Below are 20137 nucleotides of genomic sequence, written 5' to 3'. Positions count from 1 at the left end.
GACTCAGACTCACCAAGGTCTTTCTTGTCCAACATGAACGTTGAGCTGGTCAGTTTTTGTTTTTTTAGACGGAGTCTTGCTGTGTCGTCCAGGCTGGAGTGCAGTGGCGCGATCTCGGCTCATGGCAAGCTCCGCCTCCCGGGTTCCCCGGGTTCACGCCTTTGTCCTGCCTCAGCCTCCCGACTAGCTGGGGCTACAGGCGCCCGCCACCACGCCCAGTTAATTTTTTGTATTTTTAGCAGAGACCAGGTTTCACCTTGTTAGCCAGGATGGTCTTTATCTCCTGACCTCGTGATACGCCCGCCTCGGCCTCCCAAAGTCCTGGGATTACAGGCGTGAGCCACCGTGCCCGGCCACCCAGCTTTTTTAAGTGCCAAAAAGCAGTTGATTGATTGCCCTCATTTGTTATGCTATTTGTGAAAATAGAACTTTCATTTGATAATTATTGAAGACTGATTAATTAAATGTACTTGTTTGCAATATAGATTTAGAAACGTGTTTTTATAAGTCAGAGGCCCTTGGGCAGTATTCTGAGGAGAAAAAAAAGGATTCATGTTGGGAAGACAGAATCCAAGGACATTTAAATTAGTACTAAGTGAGAAAAAGGATGTGAGCGGGAGTGAGACGGCATGAGGTTATCATCACGGACCAAAAAGTAACAAAAGTCAGTGCTAATAAGAGACAAAAACAAAGGCAGAAATGGAAAGAAACAAAAGTACGGAACAGGGAAAGAAAGTGACTCTAAAAAATGCCCCAGGTTTAAGAATTGTACTTCAGTATATTAAAATGATTGACAGTTCTCCAACTCAAAGCATTTTATGGTATTACTCAAGTCAACATATTCCCATTCATTTTAACACCATCAGCATTTACCCCAAACTCATACATCTTAAATACTTTCTAATAAAAAAGAATGTTGGAATACCTATTATGTGTCTAGCACTGTGAGAGGCATGAGGATACAGCGGAAGAACAAAGAGATACAGTCCATGGAGCTTACTCTCACAAGGAGAAAGACAACTATCCATTAGTCCCATTTAAACATACGTTGGGACATACTAGGGGCACAAAGAAAAAGGTAGAATGAGAGATTATGTTTCATAGCAATGCACTTAATTAAACATTACAAAACTCTAGGAAAATTAGCAAAAAAAGGAAGATAATAACAAGTCAAGTAAATATTATTTAAATTATCCTGAGCATTTTAGAAGCAAATACATAAATAACAAAAGATACTTAATTCCTTGGATACTTCCCTTTATATATATATATATATATATATTCATAACATATTATGAACCAACATGCTTTTATAGAGCACTTACTGAGCACAAGGCATTCTGGGACATAAAATGAGTGAATACAGTACCAATGCCCTAAAGAAATTCATAAGCTCAAGAGAAAGACAAGATAAACACACCAGAAACAATTAGAAACTAATTTAAAAAGACATATTATCAAATATTGACTCACCAAATAGAGATTATAAGTGATACAGTTAGATAAAGATAATCATGGACCAGAAAAGCCTCATGGAGAAAGCACAGCTAAGTTGGTTTCTGCTGGAGTTTGGAATATAAAAGAGGTAGGGCAGTGTCAATGAGAGAAAAGTGTCAACAGATTAAAAATTTGCTTGAAGTTAGGGCTTAGTGTAAGAAATAACATATAGAGTCAGTTAAGACTTTTGCTTTAAAGTTATGGAAATACAACCAGAATTTGCTGAGGCCAAAAAAAAAAAAAAAAAAGAATTTATTAAGTCATGGAATACAAGGAAGGGTTATATAAGCAGGCCAGGGGAAGTTAACTATCCATCCAGATCTTAGGAATGACTGGAACCAGGAACTCCATTTCTGTGTACTGGCTTCATCTCCATTAACAGCCTGGCTGGCTTTCTCCACAGGGTGGGGACTGTGGCAGATGACAATTCCCAGTTTTTACATCTTACCATTTCCATCATCAAATATGGAAGGATGATGGTGTTATAATCAGAATAAAGTTGGGAAGAAGTACCAGACAGCCAATGCTATCTACATTCACCATAAAAGTTACAGCCAAAGAGTAGAGTTGACCAATGGGAAATGACCCCAGGTTGGTGGGAAATAAAGAACAAAATAAATGGAAAGCCTAGAAGAGAGTATGTAGCTAAATTATTACTTTCTTACAACACTTGGACTTACCACAATCTGGTGCACATATATTAGTATAAATAAAGTATGCTATTTGCACAAATAAAACAGGCCAAAGTAAACCTTTTTGCCACAGAACAGTCTATAAGATTCATTTATTCATTCATTACTTGAAATTCTATACTTTTTCATTTTTACATCGCTTATTTAAAAGTTTTTAATAATTGTTTTACCATTACCATTTTTTTAAAAGTATGACTTGCACACTGAAAATTATCTAGATCTTAAGAAAGGTATCCTGAAGCTTTTAGAGATGAAAACTCCCGGTGTATATAAGTAAGCTTCAATTGGTTCTGCAATTGTGTGTGTGTGTGTGTGTGTGTGCATGTGGAAAGATAGTAATAGAGCAAATATGAAATTTTAACAACTGTTGTATCTTGGTGGAGGGCATATGGATTTTCATTACCCAATGTCAATGTTTCAGTATATTTCAAAGTATTCATTATAAACAATTGGAGGCAGATAGAAGCCTCATGGAAACTTCAACTTTATATGACAATAAAATGAAAATTTAGGAAAGACAACAATGTTTCAGCAAGATGCATGCAGCAAGGGTATGGTCTGAGTTACAGGGAAGCAAAAATGAGGAACCCTAACAGATGCAATCATCCAGACAGACGGTGTTGGGGCCTAGACAGGGAAAGTGGCCATAAAAATCAAACAGCAGGGACAAATACTAAAAACACTGTCATTGGACACTTACAAAGAGGGAAAAGACAGAATCAATGAAGATTCCATGCCCTCCAAGTTGGATGAGTAGAGAAATGGTGGAAATAAATAAGGTCTAAAGAGGAAGCAAATCTGTTGGGTTAAGACAGTATCTTTCGTTAAACAGATTTATACGTTGCCTTTTCACAATTCACACTCTGAATGGTGGTGCAAGTGGTATAAACTCCCGCTTAGTCTCTAAAAGCCAAAAAAGACAACACACCACACAAGTACCCTGAGAACACTGGGCTAGAGCCCGAGGGAGAACAGCCATAGTCAGCCCATATGCTTCTCCTCTTAAGCCACCTGTTTCGGCGTCTCAATTCCCTCAGCCTGGAACAGTTACAGAATTTCAGAGATTTTTAAAAATGCAAAAACTGCATGACAGGTGCTTTATGTGATAAGAACAAACTTCAATTGTATCCACAAAATACATCAATGCATATAGCTTAAAATAAATATATGCCCTTTCTTCTGCTTCGATAATTTCTAGCTAAGTGGCCTCTTGCTATGAGTGCATCTCTAGGCTAACCGGAAAAAAAGAAAATTTCATGAATATTAAAAATTCTTGATATGTATTAGTTTTCATGAACTTTCCAATTTAACAGAAGCCCAGGCAACTGCTATGCGCAATTATATTTTTTAAAGTCTCAATTTAGATATTGCAACCACAATAATTAACAAAATATATTTTAAATCACTCACTGCCGTGGTGGGGTGTGGAAATGAAATTTGAAGTCACTGAAAGGGAAATAAAAGAAGTTGTTTCATGATGCATTGGGGGAAATGGCCAGCAGGCTGGCGCAGGTGGGGAAGAGAGGTTATAGGAGATATCAACACACAACTGGTCTGTGGTGTTGTTTTCATGTTGAGGATTGACATGTTCAGAAAATAGCACAATCTGGTCAAGATGGTGACACTCCCACTGTTTTTGTGGCAGGGGAAAGTATTTCTATTATATATCAATGTAAAGGCAAAAAGTACCAATTGCTAATTCATAGTAGATCCCAATAAATTGACAGAAATGGGGTTTATGTTTGAATTCTGAATTCAGTTTCCTTATTTAAGAAAGGAAGATGCATTACCAGTCTGGTTTCTTCAAGAAATGTGGGTACTAGGGAAGAAGCTACATTTAGTTTTCTTTTCTAATCCAGAATAAGCCCTAAAAATAGGAAATAAAATGGAAAATTCTAGAGACTACTTGATGAAGTTTGGATGTGTGTCCCCGCCCACATCTCATGTTGAAATGTAATCCTGTGTTGGAACTGGGGCCTGGGGGGAGGTGACAGGATCATGGGGGCAGATTTCCCACGAATGGTTTACCACCATGCCCTTGGTGCTGTCCTTGCCATAGTCAGTACTGGCAAGATCTGGTCGCTTAAAAGTGGCACCTCCCACTTTCTCTCGGTCATTCTTCCTCTATGTGAAGCGCCTGCTCTCTCTTTGCCTTCTACCATGACTGGATGCTCCCAGAGGCTTCCTCAGAAGCAGATGCTTCTATGTTTCCTGTACAGCCTGTACAACCATAAGCCAATTAAACCTCCTTCCTTAAAAATTACTAAGTCTCAAGTAGTTATAGCTGTGCAAGAACGGCTTAATATACATAGTGTACCTTTTTCCATCCTTTTGCTTTCAGCCTAAGTATATCATGATATTTGAAGTAGCTTCCTTTAGACAACGTATTGTTGAGTTATATTTCTTTTGGTTGGTTGGTTTTTGTCCAGTCTTCCAATCTGTAATTTAAGTGCTATATTTGGATCATTGATACTTAATTGTTAATATGTCAGAGCTTAAGTCTGCACTTTATTATTGTCACAGAAAGATAAAATAGATCTTAGACAAAAATTAAAATAGTTTCCTTTTTCTTCCTTTCTACATAATTTTGAGACTCACTTTTAAGTGTGCTTTCTTCTGGGAAACTCAGGCCAAATTACTTTCCCCCAAACCTGTTTCCACAGTAGCCTATACATACTTCAAATATACTCATCACACTATTATGTGTGGTCTTCTTATCTATGTCCCAACTGACTATTCTCTGCAAGCAGTGACAATGTATTTTATTTCTATATATTTGGCACCATGCATGGTGCCTGGCAAATAGACATTCAATGAGTTTTGTTTAAAAAGAAAAAAAAATAGTGAAATCAGTCTTGTAGGAATCTTGTATATTCTCACCAACCCCATAGATATACTGGCACATGATGTGTTGAATTTGCATAAATGCCAAATTTTGCTTTTCAAAGCAGGTATTGCTCTTCATCCAAAACCTGTATACTTTGACCACTTCAGTCCTAAGGTCCTACAGTCTTTTCCCCACATAAGATCCTTTTCTTATATAATCTGGAGAAGCCAGCTCAAGCATGTGAATGAAAGAACATATTCAATTACCCAAATAATCATCTATATGGAGACCTTAATTTATTCATTCAATACATATTTATACAGGGATATAGCCCCAAGCAAAGCAATTATTGCACCTGGCCTGATCTGGCTTCCAAACTAAAGGAAAAGATAAATATGGAAATACGGAACAGATGCCTAGCCACCAATTAATTACAGACCTTTCACAAGTAGGAGGTGCCTCTGAGAGTGCATAACAGAGGAACCTAGCTCAGACAGGAAAGTCAATGAAAAACCTTTTTTTAAAAAAAAAAAAAAAAAAAAAAAAAGTGGTATTTAAGCTAATATCTGAAGTTTGAATGTAATTATCCAGGTAATTGGGGTGGGGGATGGGCAGTGCCTGTGTTGGATGTGGGTAGTGTTAAAAACCAGAGAAACAACCTGTGTTAAGGCACTGAGGCACAAAACCTGTCACTCCCGAGGTACAGAGAACTGGAGCAGTGATGAAGTGGGAAAGAAGCTGGAGTTGAGACTGCAGTAGTGAATCATGCAAAGCCTTACAGGTCACATTACGATTTTTGACTTGGTTCTCAATGTAACTAATGTGTACTTAAAAATAATCATTATAGTAATCAGCATAGGAGGGCAGGGTAGGGAACAATCCCCAAGGCTTTTCTGGGGAGTCTGGATTTCAGAGCATCAAGAATGGACATAAGGAGGCCGGTTGATGTGCTAATATGAGCTAGTGCTAAGAGTAACCTGAGCTAGAACAGAGGCAGTAAACATGGGGAAAAATTAACAGAGGAGAAATATATTTAGAAAGTAGACTCCTAAATGGATTTGCTGATAGATGAAGAGGAGTGTAGAGCTGGTAGCAAGCACAGCACCACTCTCTCTGGCTGCTGGAGCACTTCATTGGTTTTTAGTAACCATAAGGAAGGAAATATTTATTTTGGCTAGCATGGTAGGAAATCAAGAGTCTAGGTTTATTATTAAACTGTGATACCTGTGATATAGCCATATAAAGATATCAAAATAATTGGTAGATATATTCAGGAGTGAGCTCTGGGGAGTCTTAGCATATAGATGATATTTAAAGCAACTGGAGGGGATATGATCACCTGGGGGTGAGGAGGATGAGAAGAGAGTCAGAGAATGTTAAACAGAAAAATAAATTTTGTTTCTACTTTCATGTTTTAGAATGTAAGGATATTTTAATGACATGCATATTATAGTTTCAAATGTGTTATGATTATAATATTAATATATAATTTTCAATATAATATAATTAGAGAGCAAATTATTTGAGTTATAGACTTTCTACTATACTATTGATAAGGAGTATTGATAAAGAAGAAAGGGGAGTAAATTGGGCCAAGGTTGTTAGAGCCATGATGGGCCCATGTACCATCCCTGCATAGCGTCCTGATCTTTAAGCCAGTCCTTATATACAGAAAGCACAATCACCACAACAGGACTGCGATTTGTCAAGGGGTGTCTATATCTTTTTCACCTTCAGTTCTATGCCCTAGATTGTTCTCTAAAGCTGCAGCTTTCCAAGCTCAACACATGCTATTATTTATCTTTGGAACATCAGAATGTGCTGAGATACAAATTTCTCCTTTTGGATTTCAAAGTGAAAGATAAATTCTGTAAGATAGAGCTAGTCCTCAAAGTACAGAAATTCTCTCTGCCATTCACTCTTCATAGTCTCTTGTGTTTCCAATGTAATCAGTTATTAATGATACCATGAGAAGTGTGAATCAAAAAAAGAAAAATATGGGTTTCACTGAGTTTAGAGATGATATTAATTCCAAAAGCCTGGAACAGCATTGGTGATAAAAATAGCAAGTTAAATTACAGATTTAAATCACTGTAGACTGAAATTACCATTTTGACCCCAAAACAGCTTAGAGACCAAAGATTAATACTTATCTCAGGAGAGAGGAAAAGGTTTAGGTTTTTATAAATGCCTTCTTCGGGAATTACTAACAACCAGGGTAAGCCCTCATCTGCTAAAACTGATTGAGGTTTATAATCAGGCCTGGAGGGATTAGATGACTGGAAAATCATCAGAGCCCATATTAAGATTAACTCAATCTCAGTGACTATCTTTCAGTGGAAGAGCCATGAGCCAAATGCAGAGCTTCTGGATTGACTGCCAACAGATTCTGAACGAAGGGTTTTTTCAGGTATAAGGTATCCCACCTGTTTATTATATAACAAAACCTAGATATGAATCAATTCCAAGTCATGCGATTTATCAGAAGATATTTATTACATATTGGCAGCCATTGCACCAACAGAAGGGAGAAACTAAGGCTGAAAGAAGTGACCGAGATACGTGCATTCTAAGCAATCACGAATCTTTTAAGGGTTTAGAGCCTTCTGGTTGGATTGTTTATACGGCTGTCATGCTTGCTAATTTCACCCATCATATCTGCACAATAACAACAACAAAAAAATCTTCACATGTTAAGAAAACACAATGTTTTTTGAGTCTAAATGTTATTTGAGTTTGAATGTTACCTTTGTTCTCTTATTGAGTCCACTTACAAAGGCTTAATTAACCATGGTAGGTTTTCTGACCCCTTTCAGGGGTCGGAGATGCCTTTGAAAATCTCAAAGCACATTGAACACTTGATAATGGCAGATTGTCTAATTAATTTCAGGGTTCCCAGGAACCCCCTACGCCCTTCTATTGGCTCCCTAGAACCTCTGCGTTGCCATGAGGTAGAAGGCAGGACTTGGACACCCCAAACAGAGAACGAGCTAAAACAGGGACAGGGCAGAAGCAGCTTTCCATAAGACATGCTCACCAGTGTGCCATGGCAACAACCCGGAGTTACCACCCCTTTCCACAGCAATGACCCAATAACCCAAAAGCTACTACCCTTCCCTAGAAATCTCTGCATAAACCATCCGTTAACGTATATGTAGTTAAAAGTAAGTATAAATATGACTACAAAACTGCCCAGAGCTGCTACTCTCTGCCTATGGGGTAGCCCTGTGCTGCAGGAGCAGTCACGAAGTTGTAACACCATAGGAGCCATAACACTGATGGTTTAATCAAGCTGCTGTCTTCTACTGTACCACTGACTCACCACTGAATTCTTTCCTGGGTGAGGCCAAGAACCTTTGCAGGCTAAGCCCCACTTTGGGGCTTGCCTGTCCTGCATCAATAAAGTATAAAGGAATGAGAGTCCTTTACATATACATGGGGGGAAAAGGATTCACTACTTGGGAGGCCCTTCCTGCTCCACGGACTGCTGACTTGCCTGACTCCCTCCCTCGTCTCTTGAGCCTCCAAAGTCTTCACTTCTAACATCTTTACATCCTACATTTGCCAAGCTTTATCGGTGCATAGACTTCTCTCCTATTTGAAATAGTATACTACGGTACAGAAGCAATTTTAAAATACACATTCTTTTGACTCCTCTGATTCACAAACTTGAAGCAGTTGGTAGTGAAAGTTTTAGGTTATGAACAAGCTCAACCCTTGTCATACTTGCTATGAAGGAAATTAGCAAATTATCCTTAACAGTTTTATCAGACTTTGTAACTGCCAGTGTTACCACAATTTCTTTTAAGGGTGTCTACCTTAAAAGAATGTCTTTTAAGGGTTTCTAGCTCGTGTCTTACACTTTTCAAACACTGCCAGAGCAAAGAACATAAAAGAAGGTCATTTCTACCTCATTCTAGTTCTAAGAGCATATGATTCCAAGAAAGTTTATTATAAAGCATAGATATGAGTATAATCTGGGAAGGGAATACTTTTGTGTTTTTTTAAAAAAATTATTACATATTTTAATTAATATTAGGCATTGCTTTCTTTATTGTAAATAGCATTAGATCAGATTAGCTGTTTCATACAATACTATAAAAATAATGCTTATAGTCAAAATCTGATTAATATAAAGAAAGTGAAATTTTTAGAAGTATTAAGTCATAGCTTTTCTGCTAAACTTCCAGAATTAAACAGCACAAATATATTGAAAAATATACTTCAGGAAGTACTTATTTTATGAAGAGAAGTTATTTGTCTTTAAATACAAATACTTTGAAAGTACCAGTTCATTTAAACATAAATAAGTAGATGGGTTTTTTAACTTCAGGTGTACAAACCAAATTAACCATAATCCCTTGCATGACACACCCTTATCACTGATCCATGAATGGTTCATTTTACTTAAATAGTTAAATAAAGTCTACCATTATTTTGGTGATATTTTTCCCCTTACACAAAAGCATGTTCTTCATCTATTTCATTCTTACAGTAAATGGATATTTTTCTGGTAATCTTGTTTCAGTCACCCAGACATTTATAAACAAACCCTACTCATGCAAATGTCAAAGAACATTAGCAGCATGTTTCAAGTTTTAAATAAACTTAATTCATTTAATTCTACTGAGCCATAATTTGACATCTTAATTTTTACCCTTTCCCAAAACACAGGAAAGGAGGCAAGGGTGGAATGAGTCACAAACCCCAGGACATCTGCTGTCTCTAACTCCTGGTTATAGTTAATCCATTAAGAAAAACAAATCACCTGTCTATCCATCCTGTTTCTGTTTGTGTCATGTTCCTATTATAAAAAACAGAGGAATAGGTCAGTGGGAATAAAAGCATGAACACTGGTTTTATTTTATTTCAGAAAGGACAAAGGATATGGAATTTTATAATGTCTTTGGTGCCCAGGGTCCTCACAGCATGAGCTATGAGTTGAAGCTGAACATTTCTACCAGTTGACTGGTCAACTGCTTACGTAAAGACCAGCTAGCATATGGATCCACACATACGAATTGCTGTTGGTTTAGCCAAGTAAATGTTCTACATCTCAGCAGAGCCAACAAGTAAATTAAAAATATGTAATTTGGCTGGGCACAGTGGCTCACGCCTGTAATCCCAGCTACTTGGGAGGCTGAGACACGATAATCGCTTGAACCCAGGAGGCGGAGGTTGCAGTGAGCTGAGACTGTACCACTGCACTCCAGCCTGGGGGACAGAGTGAGATCCTGTGTCTATATATATATAATTTATAAATGATATTTCTTTACTGAACAGGAACAAAACTGAACTAAGTACAAAAAGTGATTATACTGGCAAATGAAATATTAACTTAAATGTTATATTATTCCCTAAATTGTTATGATATAGAAATCTGCTTGAGGAAAAAAAAAAGCATATTAAATAGAAATTGAAATGTCACATATAAATGAAATTAATTTTAAATCTTACTTTCTGTGTAAGATATAGAACCTTAATGTGGAGAACTTTGGCATTATCAGCTCAAGGTTTGAAGAGTAATACATGACTGAGGCATGCTATAATTCTGGTTCACTAAGTCCCTGAGGCATATTTGACACATTAATAATGATGGAAAGTGATTACCATTTCCCTGACACTCGCTGCCCTACATGAAATGGCACTCTCAATCACTCACTCATTTTAGGCCCAAATAAATTGGCCTTATATTCACAGGCATTATTAACAAGAATGTAAAAATACAGCCTAGTCATTGTGACACAAACAATCATAAAAGAAAAAAAAATTAAATGGCACAGAATCTGATATGTCTTGGACATGTGAATTGTGCTGATGCAAAAGGCCAATTAAAGAGGCATCTCCAAACAGAATCTTCAAAGCAAACAGAGCTATTTTCTTACGCTTACACAGTTATATAGCAATTAATATTTTGGTCAACAGACTACATATATGACAGTGGTGGTCCCATAAGAGTATAATACCATTTTTACTTTGCCTTTTCTATGTTTAGATACACAAGTACTTAAAATTGTGTTACAAGTGCCTACAGTATTCAGTAGAGTCACATGCTGTACAGATTTGTTGCCTAGGAGTGATAGGCTATAACATATAGTCTAGGTGTGTAGTCGGCTATACCATTTGGGTTTGTGTAAGTACACCCTATGATGTTCACAGAATGACAGTCACCTAATGACGCATATTTCAGAAAATTTCCTTGTTGTTCAATAATGCAGGACTGCATTTTACTACCACACATATCTTTCATGGTTTTAGACTCTTCCAGATAAGTATTTCAAAGCAAACTTTACCAACAGCAAATGGAAAATAGTGTATCAATTTCCTAGCTAAGGCAACTTGGACAAAAGGAAATTAAGAAACATTACACTAAGCCAAGTAAATGAATGACAACAATACCAGAGCTAACCTAGTCAGACAGACATTGAAAGAGAATCAAGTTCAATATTTATATACTTGGGGGAAGAGCTTTATTACAGAAAAATAATTGGTACAGTTTCTACTTACTCACATTAAGAACACTATAAAGCTGCTACTAAAACAAACTGGACTCAAATTCAACACAATAACATATGTGTTATCAACACCAAGAAATAACTCCTTTTGGTATTAAAATCCTGGAAAGAAATAATAATTACCCCATCTGGGAATATGGCCTTTGAGGCATGATTACTTGGTTATTTTGAATTCCACTTTTCCTGTTGATTTTTCAAATTCCTTGAAAAGAAAAAAGTAAGTAAATAAGTGCTTTCATGGATGGGAGATTTAAGTGGCTACCAAGGGCAGGAGAAAATGGTGAGATGTAGGACAAAAAGTACAAAGTAGCAGATATGTAAGATGAGTAAGTCTAAAGACCTAAGGTACAGCATGAAGACTATAGTTAGAATACTGTACTGTATACTGGAAATTTGGTGAGAGTAGGTTTTGGTGTTATCACACCAAAAAAGGTAACTATGTGAGAGGATGGATATGTTAATTTGCTTGACTATAGTAATTATTTCACTATGTATAAGCCTATTAAAATATCCTGTTGTTATAATATATACAATTAGAAAATAAAGTTAGCCAGGTACAGTAGCCCACATCTGTAATCCCAGCATTTTGGGAGGCTGAGGTGGGCAGATGACCTGAGGTCAGGAGTTCAAGAACAGCTTGGTCAACATGGCGAAACCCCGTCTCTACTAAAAAAAAAAAATACAAAAATTAGCCGGGCATGGTGGCAGGCACCTGTAATCCCAGCTACTTAAGAGGTTAAGGCAGGAGAATCACTTGAACCTGGGAGGCGGAGGTTGCAGTGCATCTGAGATTGCACCACTACACTCCAGTCTGGGCAACAGAGCAAGAGTCTGTATTTAAAAAAAAAAAAAAAAAGTTAAAAAGAAGTTTAAATTAAGTTATTTTAAGAAAAAGCATACAGTAATACTATACAATACATTTCATTATTTTTAAAGTAATCATCTTAAGAGAGGTAAGTTCCACCTACATAGAATATTGGGGAACAAAAACATTTTTCACTTCAAAAGTATATCAGTTGGCCAAGCAATTCCACTCCTAGGCATTTATCCAACAGATATGAAAACATGTACACACAAAGATTTGTATAAGAATGTAGCAGCTTCATTCAGAATAGCTAAAACTGGAAACAACCCAAATACCCATCAACAGAAAAATCAATAAACTGATCTGTGGTAATTCATACAATGGAATACTATTCAGCAATAAAAAGGAATAAACTACTAAATGTGCTACAAAATGAATAAAATCTATGGAAATTATACTAAGCTAAAGAAGCTGGACACATGCTATTTGATTCCATTTTGTGAAGTTCTATAAAATGCAAAATTAATCTATGATGAAAACAAAACCAACACAGCAGACATCGCCAGGTGAGGGACAGGAATTCTCTAGGAAGGGGCTATGAGGAAACTTTCTAAGGTGATATAAACATCTACATCTCAATAGGGTGATGTTTACATGGGTATATCTATTTGTCAAGAGTGTACAGTAAAATATGTACAATTCATATATGTACATTTTACCTCTAAAAGGACCTATTAAGAAAAAAAAAAAACCCAGTCCATACTACCCAAAGCAGTTTACAGATTCAATGGAATCTCTATCAAAATACCAATGGCATACTTCACAGAAATAGAAAAAAAAAAAACCCTAAAATTTATGTGGAACTACAAAAAGCTCCAAATAGCCAAAGCCATCCTGAGCTTTAAAAAAAAAAAAAAAAAAAACTGGAGAACTCACATTGCCGGACTTGAAATTATACTGCAGAGCCATAGTAACCAAAACAGCATTGTAACTGGCATAAAAACAGACACAGAGACCAATGGAACAGAATAGAGAACCCAAAAATAAATCTATTCATCCACGGTGAACTCATTTTCAACCAAGTTGCCAAGAACATACATTAGTGAAAGGACAGTCTATTCGATAAATAGTGCTGGGAAAACTGGATATCCTTATGCAGAAGAATAAAACTAGACCCCTATCCCTCACCATATACAAAAATCAAATCAAAATGGATTAAAGATTTATTTCTAAGACCCCAAACTACGAAGCTACCACAAAAAAACACTGGGGAAATTTTCCAGGACATTGGTCTGCACCAAGATTTATTGAGTAATACCCTACAAGCACAGGCAACCAAAGCAAAAATAGATAAATGAGATCACATCAAAAGCGTCTGCAGAGCAAAGGAAACAATTAACAAAGTGAAGAGATAACCCATAGAATGGGAGAAAATATCTGCCAACTATCCATCTGACAAAGGATTCATAACCAGAATATATAAGGAACTCAAACAATTCAATATGCAAAAAATCCAATAATCCTATTTAAAATTAGGCAAAAGATGTACATAGACATTTCCCAAAAGAAAACATACAAATGGCAAACAGGTATATGAAAAGGTGCTCAACACCACTGATCATCAGAGAAATGCAAATCAAAACTACAATGATAGCTCATCTCATCCCAGTTAAAATGGCTTTTATCCAAAGACAGGCAATAAGAAATGCCGATGAGGATGTGGAGAAAAAGAAACCCTTGTACACCACTGGTGGGAATGTAAATTAGACAACCACTATAGAAAATAGTAGGAGGTTCCTCAAAAAATTAAAAATAGAGGTACCATATGATCCAGCAATACCGCTGTTAGGTATATACCCCAAAGAAAGCAAATCAGTATATTGAAGAGATATCTGTACTGCCATGTTTATTGCAGCTCTATTCACAATCGCCAAGATTTGGAAGCAACCTAAGTGTCCATTAACAGATAATGGATAAAGAAAACGTGATACATATACACAATGGAGTACTATTCAACCATTAAAAAGGATCAGATCCTCTCATTTGCAGCAACATGAATGGAACAGGAGAACATTAAGTGAAATAAGCCAGGCACAGACCAACTTTGCATATTCTTATTCATTTGTGGGAACTAAAATGTAAAACCATTAAACTCATGGAGATAGAGATTAGAACGATGGTTATCAGAGGCTGGGAAGGGTATTGGGAGGGGAGAAAAAGTGGGGATGGTTAATGAGTATAAAAATATAGTCAGAATGAATAAGATCTACTACTTGATAGCACAACAGGGTAACTGTAGTAAACAATAACTTATTGTATATTTTAACATAACTGAAAGTGTAATTGGAATGTTTACAACAAAAATGATAAATGTTTGAGGTGATAAACACCTCATTTACCCTGATATGATAATTATTCATTTTATGCCTGTATCAAAATATCTCATGTAGCCCATAAGTATATACACCTACTATGTTCCCATAAAAATTAAAAATTAAAAAAAAATCCCACATAGTGGAAACAGGTAGAAGTATGGGTGAAAAAACAATGGCAGAATTTTGACTACTGTTAAAGTTGGGTGACAGGTATAGGTTTTTATTACACTATCCTGTTTACTTTCTATATATTTAACATCTTGCAAAATAAAAAATTTTAAAATAGATATCACTGAAATATGCAATCAAAAATTATCATACCATGAAAATATGCCTCTCAAGAAGCTTTCTCTGTACCGAAAAGACATTTCTATAATCCCTAGAGATCCCCAGTGTCTCTGCTTCACATGGAGAATTTTAAACGGAGCTCATTATTTTTCCCCAGCTCCTCTCGCCCTCAACCCCAGCATGCCTCCCATCTAATGGGCTATCAGAATGAGTATAATACGGTTGTACCAACTACCACTAGCCCCCAAATTAATTCTTCTCAGCACCCTCAAATATTTATTTCTAACAAATACGGGTACAGATGGAGAAATAAGAGCTGTTGTATACACTGGAGAAAACAATTGATTTGATGGATACCAACCTTAGTCTTTATTTTCACTGCTCTCTGAAGATGGTGTTTTTGTAAGTTAATGAGAAAATGGAAATGTACTTTTATTTGCTGATTTTTAAAAAATTTTTCACATTTAAGTTTTTTTGTTTCATCTTGCTTTCTTGTTTCTCAGAAATATAAAGAGGCATAAATTTTTAGAATAATAAAATCCAGAGAATACTAACCAAGGGCAATGGTGAATTTCTCTACTATGGACAGATAAGGCTTAGTCATATATCAGTCATTTAATGTGTCATATTCATTTTCTAAATTTTGCCTGAGAAAAGTCCTACAGTTTTTCAAATGGTACGTCCAAAGAATCAGAAGCATCATACAGAGGTAAAGAATGAACTCAAGCTCAATCACAGCTATTTAAAGGTATATAATATGTTAAAATCCTCCTGGGTCATAAGAGGATTAAGTATACTCAGGTAAAGAATTATGGTTCATGCTTGTAAACCCAACATTTTGGGAGGCTGAGGTGGGAGGATTGCTTGAGCCCAGAGTTCCAGAGTGTGAGACTAGCCTGGGCAAAAAAGCAGGACCCTATCTCTACAAAAAATAAAAAAATTAAAAATTAGCTGGGCGCAGTGGCATGAACCTGTAGTTCAGCTATTCAGGAGGCTGTGCCCAGGAGGTTAAGACTGAGTTGAGCCACGATCACGCCACTGCACTCAACCGTGTCTCAGAAAAAAACCCCGAAAATTCTTGATAAAACCTAATAAGTAGGCCCAAGTACTGGTATCAATCAGTTTTCTGTAGTCAGCATAAGATAAACACTGATATTAACTAAAATTAAAGATCCAAAATTTATATACTTTACAACTTCTACTTACAAATTTTACTACATAACATTTATTTTTATAAATCCCCTGCTAAACTCCAATGGAGAGTTTCTCCAATGAAGAAGAATACTGAGAAAGTGAATTCATTCATTCATTCATCCATTCAACAAATGGTTGAATGTCTATGGGTACAAACCAGGTGCTCTTCGAGATATTAGAAATATAGCAGTGAAAAAAACAAAGTCCACGCTTTCACAGAGCTTATGTTCTATCAAGGGAAAACAGGCTTATTAGAACAGCTGAGAATAATGAGTACCATGGAGGAGAATGAATCCCGGTAAGAGCAAAAAGGATGCGCAGATTACTATTTTAAACACCTGGTCAGGAAAAGGTCTCTCAGTTACTGAGACACTTGAGCAAATCTGAAAAATGTGAAGTTCCAGAATTCCAGGCAGAGAAAATGGCAAGCGCAAAGGCCACACACTTGGGTCCACTTGCAAGCTAAAGAAAATAGAACTAGTGTGGCTACAGTGGAGTGAGTTAGGGTAAGGGCTAAAGGAGACGGGAGAAAAGGAGGATACAAAGGATCTAGACATTGGTAGGCCATTTTCACGATCTGGGCATCCAGTATGAGAGAGATGGGAAGCCATTGGAGGACTGTGAGCAGAAATTATCCTATTTATTTTATTTTATTTTTTTAAGATCCCTAGCTGTGTGAGGAGAACAGACAGTAGGAAAACAAAGGTTGAAATAGGAAGACCAGTTCAATGGAGAGATCACAATGCATTCAAAGGAATATGTTAACTTCATTTGTCTATAAGCTGTGTTGCATTATAAGACTCAATATTCCAGTAACTAAAACAGCAGTCAATTGAATTGCTCCCTTGTTTGCCACTGGCTTGGGTAATTAGAGTTTTTGAGGAAGAAGAATCATCATAAGTTACTTTTCAGGTTCTAGTTTGATCTATTGAATAGTGTGGTTCCTTTATTCAATCTAATAAGTAAATAAAACAAAAACTGCTACTTTCCCAGACAATCATCTTTTTCAGAATATTCCCTCACAAATATCAGAAAGCAAACATTTTAATTTGCATGCTTGATTCAGGTTTCATATTATTGCAGTTATTCATAACCCTAATCACAACATGTATGTATTACAGTAGTCAAAACTCATTTAATATTCCTGAAAGGTACATTGAAATAAAAATATACTGCAAACCATAAAACCCACCAACACTCTCCCAGACTTCTGCTTCATAGTGAATTTATGAAATATCTCTATTAATGAGGCCAATCAATCTGATATATCCAATTTCCTTAAGTTCAGCGAATGGCATGTCTAACAGTAGCCTCACCCAAACCACGTTATCACTTTCAGTTATTAAAAGCTGGGTAGGAAAACCACCATACACTATACCTTTCAAGACTTTTAGCCACACTTGAGTGTTACTAATTGGTTTCAGAGGGTGTCAGAAACACATGCTTTCCTGCACACTTTGGTGATTTCATCCTATGCTCAGAGCACTCTGATAAATTAAATCATCCTGGCTGTGTCATGAATCGCAGCTGGCATGCCTGTGTACTGCTTTTTGATGATGAGCAAGCAATACAAAACGTGATGCTGATTCCACTCTTTAAAATCTCATTTTCAGCACTCATATAGTGTTATCAGGCAGGATTTTAAAACAAAAACAAACGTCATAATAAAATTCACTTTGGTTTCACAAAATCTAAGCCCTCGTGCCAGAAAATTGGAGGCTTTTTTTCTTTCCAAATAGCAGACAGAATCTACAGCCAGGAAGCGAAGTGGGTTGGGGGGTAGGGAGATGCAATATACATGGATAATCCAGCTATTTGCTTACCGATGGAGCTGTAATGGGGGAAGAGGGAGAAACTGCAGAACTGTTACAGCCACCTATACCACAGCCGTATTTCTGCACTTTCATTGAACAGTGTCAAGAATCTGCCTCATTTAAGTTCTACTGACAAGTAAGGAGATTTCCCTCTCCAGGGATAGGCTTTTGCTGTACTAATACCACTCCAGACTTCACCATATGAATCCCCCTCTCCTTTTCCCTTTCCTTCAATTACAAACTCCTATTTTGTTTTGCTTCATCTTATTGTACTAAAAGCATTCTTTGCAATAAGATGAACCCTTAAACCCTTCCTGGGGTAAGGAGAAAGAGAAATAAATAAAAAAATCAAGATTTCTCTCTTCATGGCTAAATTTAAATATAGCAGGCATGGAGAAATGGTGAAAAGGGATGTGTGGGTGTCCATGGCAAGATTTCTCAATCTCTAGGAGAGAAAAGGATAGAGAACAAAATGCTTAAGGGATTTAAGAACCTGTGTGTGTGTGTGTGTGTGTGTGTGTGTGTGTGTGTGTGTGTGTGTGTGTGCAGTCATTCCCACGGCGGAGGGTAGAATTCAGGCAGAAGGGAGGGAAAAGAAAATCAATCCAGGCAGTCACCCACCCCCAGCCTTCCCGACCCCTCTCCAACCCACTGCAGTGCTCTGAGCTGCCCAGAAAGCTCATTACCCGAAGAGCAGATTCCCTACACCAGATCAAGGGACCAAAGGCTGTGTAGCCAGTCTGGGGCGAGAGATCGGGAGGGATGGTGACAGGAACGAGGATGGGAATGGCTAGGGAAGGGGCGAAGAAGCCGGCGAGGCCCTAAGAGATCGCCGGCCAAGACTGAAACGCCGGGCTGGGCAGCCAGGACCTACCTGGAACCGTCAAGGTGGACGTCGCCCCAGGCACCTCTGGCCTCTCCTCCTCAGCCTCCTCCAGCTGCTTTTGCTGTTGCTGCTGCTGCTGCTGCTGCTGTTGAATGAGGCTGAGGTCGGAGCGGCTGAGTTCCGCTCGGGCGGCCGCGGGGACCAGCCGCGCCTTCAGCAGCACCGCTGCCAGGCCGAGAAGCAGGGTGCAAGGGACACGCCGGCAGAGCCTCGCCATGGCCGAGAGCCAGAGGGCCGCGGCGGCATATTGCGGGGCTCCGGGCGGCGGCGGGCGCCAGGGCTGCGGGCTCCCGGCAGCGCCCGCTCGCTCGCTCCCCCTCGCGCAGTCTGCCAAGCACTCCCTCACCGGGAGGAGGAAGAGGCCCGGGAGGCGGAGGGGGCGGAGGAGGAGGGAAGGGGAGTTTGCATCCTTGCGCATGTGACGCGCGGGGAGGGGCGAGCCCAGGCCCGCGGCCCCGCGCCCCGCAGCCACTTGGGGCCGGGCTGCTCCGAGAAGACGCGAATGCTGGGGCTGCAGCCCGGGTGGAGGGCCGTAGGGGAAACAGAAAGGGGAGGCCTTCTGGGAGCTGGTAGACGCTCAGTCTCCACTTCCCACTGAGGCACGGGGAAGATTTGCAGAGAGTGGAATAAAATTCCCTCCACCTGAGCCCAAAGTAGCAGAGAAGGTGGTATATTGATTACTCCCATCCAGCACATAACGTGGCACCAACGGAGCAAAAGGCCAGGATCTCAACCAAATAGGCTTTGCTGCATCACCGCCATCACTGGTTAGCTAGAAGTTAAACTGCAGCGCGCCAGATTTTGACTAAACTTCTTTTCTCTACCCTAGTGGGAATTTCTTTCCATATCATAAAATATTCTTAATTACATTTTGTCTAATTCTAGCCTACCCTTTTCATTTGTTAAAAAAAAAAAAAAAAAAAAAAACTTACTAAATACTAGTTGCTTACCATGTGCCAGCATTTCCTCAGGTGTTTGGAATAAGTAAAATACAATCCCTGCATTCCAGGAGCTCATCATCTATTAGGGGAGAGGAACACAGAAACAAATTAGAACCCAATGTGGTGCTACAAACAGAAAAGCATTACAAGTCCAGAGGTCTTAGAATTGGAAGAAAATATCTCGTGTATGTAGGGGCTATGAAACACCAGGGGAGGTAGAATATAAAAAAGAGTAAGACTTCCACACGGGAGAAATCAGGAATGTGGAAGTGTGTGTGTGTGAAACCCAGAGGTGTGTAAGCA

At 38.2% G+C, this 20137-nt stretch overlaps 1 protein-coding gene across 2 annotated transcripts in view; it reads right to left on the bottom strand.

Moving 5' to 3' along the window:
• The window catches only part of FAM171B (family with sequence similarity 171 member B), a 71645-nt gene extending 52423 nt beyond the window's left edge, over positions 1-19222 (bottom strand). For both annotated transcript variants that reach the window (XM_005573676.4, XM_045367359.2), the window contains exon 1: positions 18882-19222. In XM_005573676.4, the coding sequence (XP_005573733.2) occupies positions 18882-19110 (229 nt within the window). In that variant the 5' untranslated portion in view covers positions 19111-19222. The remainder of the gene's footprint in view (positions 1-18881) is intronic.
• Between the last annotated feature and the right edge of the window lie 915 nt (positions 19223-20137).

The sequence above is a fragment of the Macaca fascicularis genome, chromosome 12 (assembly GCF_037993035.2).
Source record: "Macaca fascicularis isolate 582-1 chromosome 12, T2T-MFA8v1.1".
In the NCBI taxonomy this organism is placed as follows: Eukaryota; Metazoa; Chordata; class Mammalia; order Primates; family Cercopithecidae; genus Macaca; species Macaca fascicularis.
Note: the sequence above shows the minus strand (reverse complement) of the source record. Positions and strands in the feature narration are given on the sequence as shown.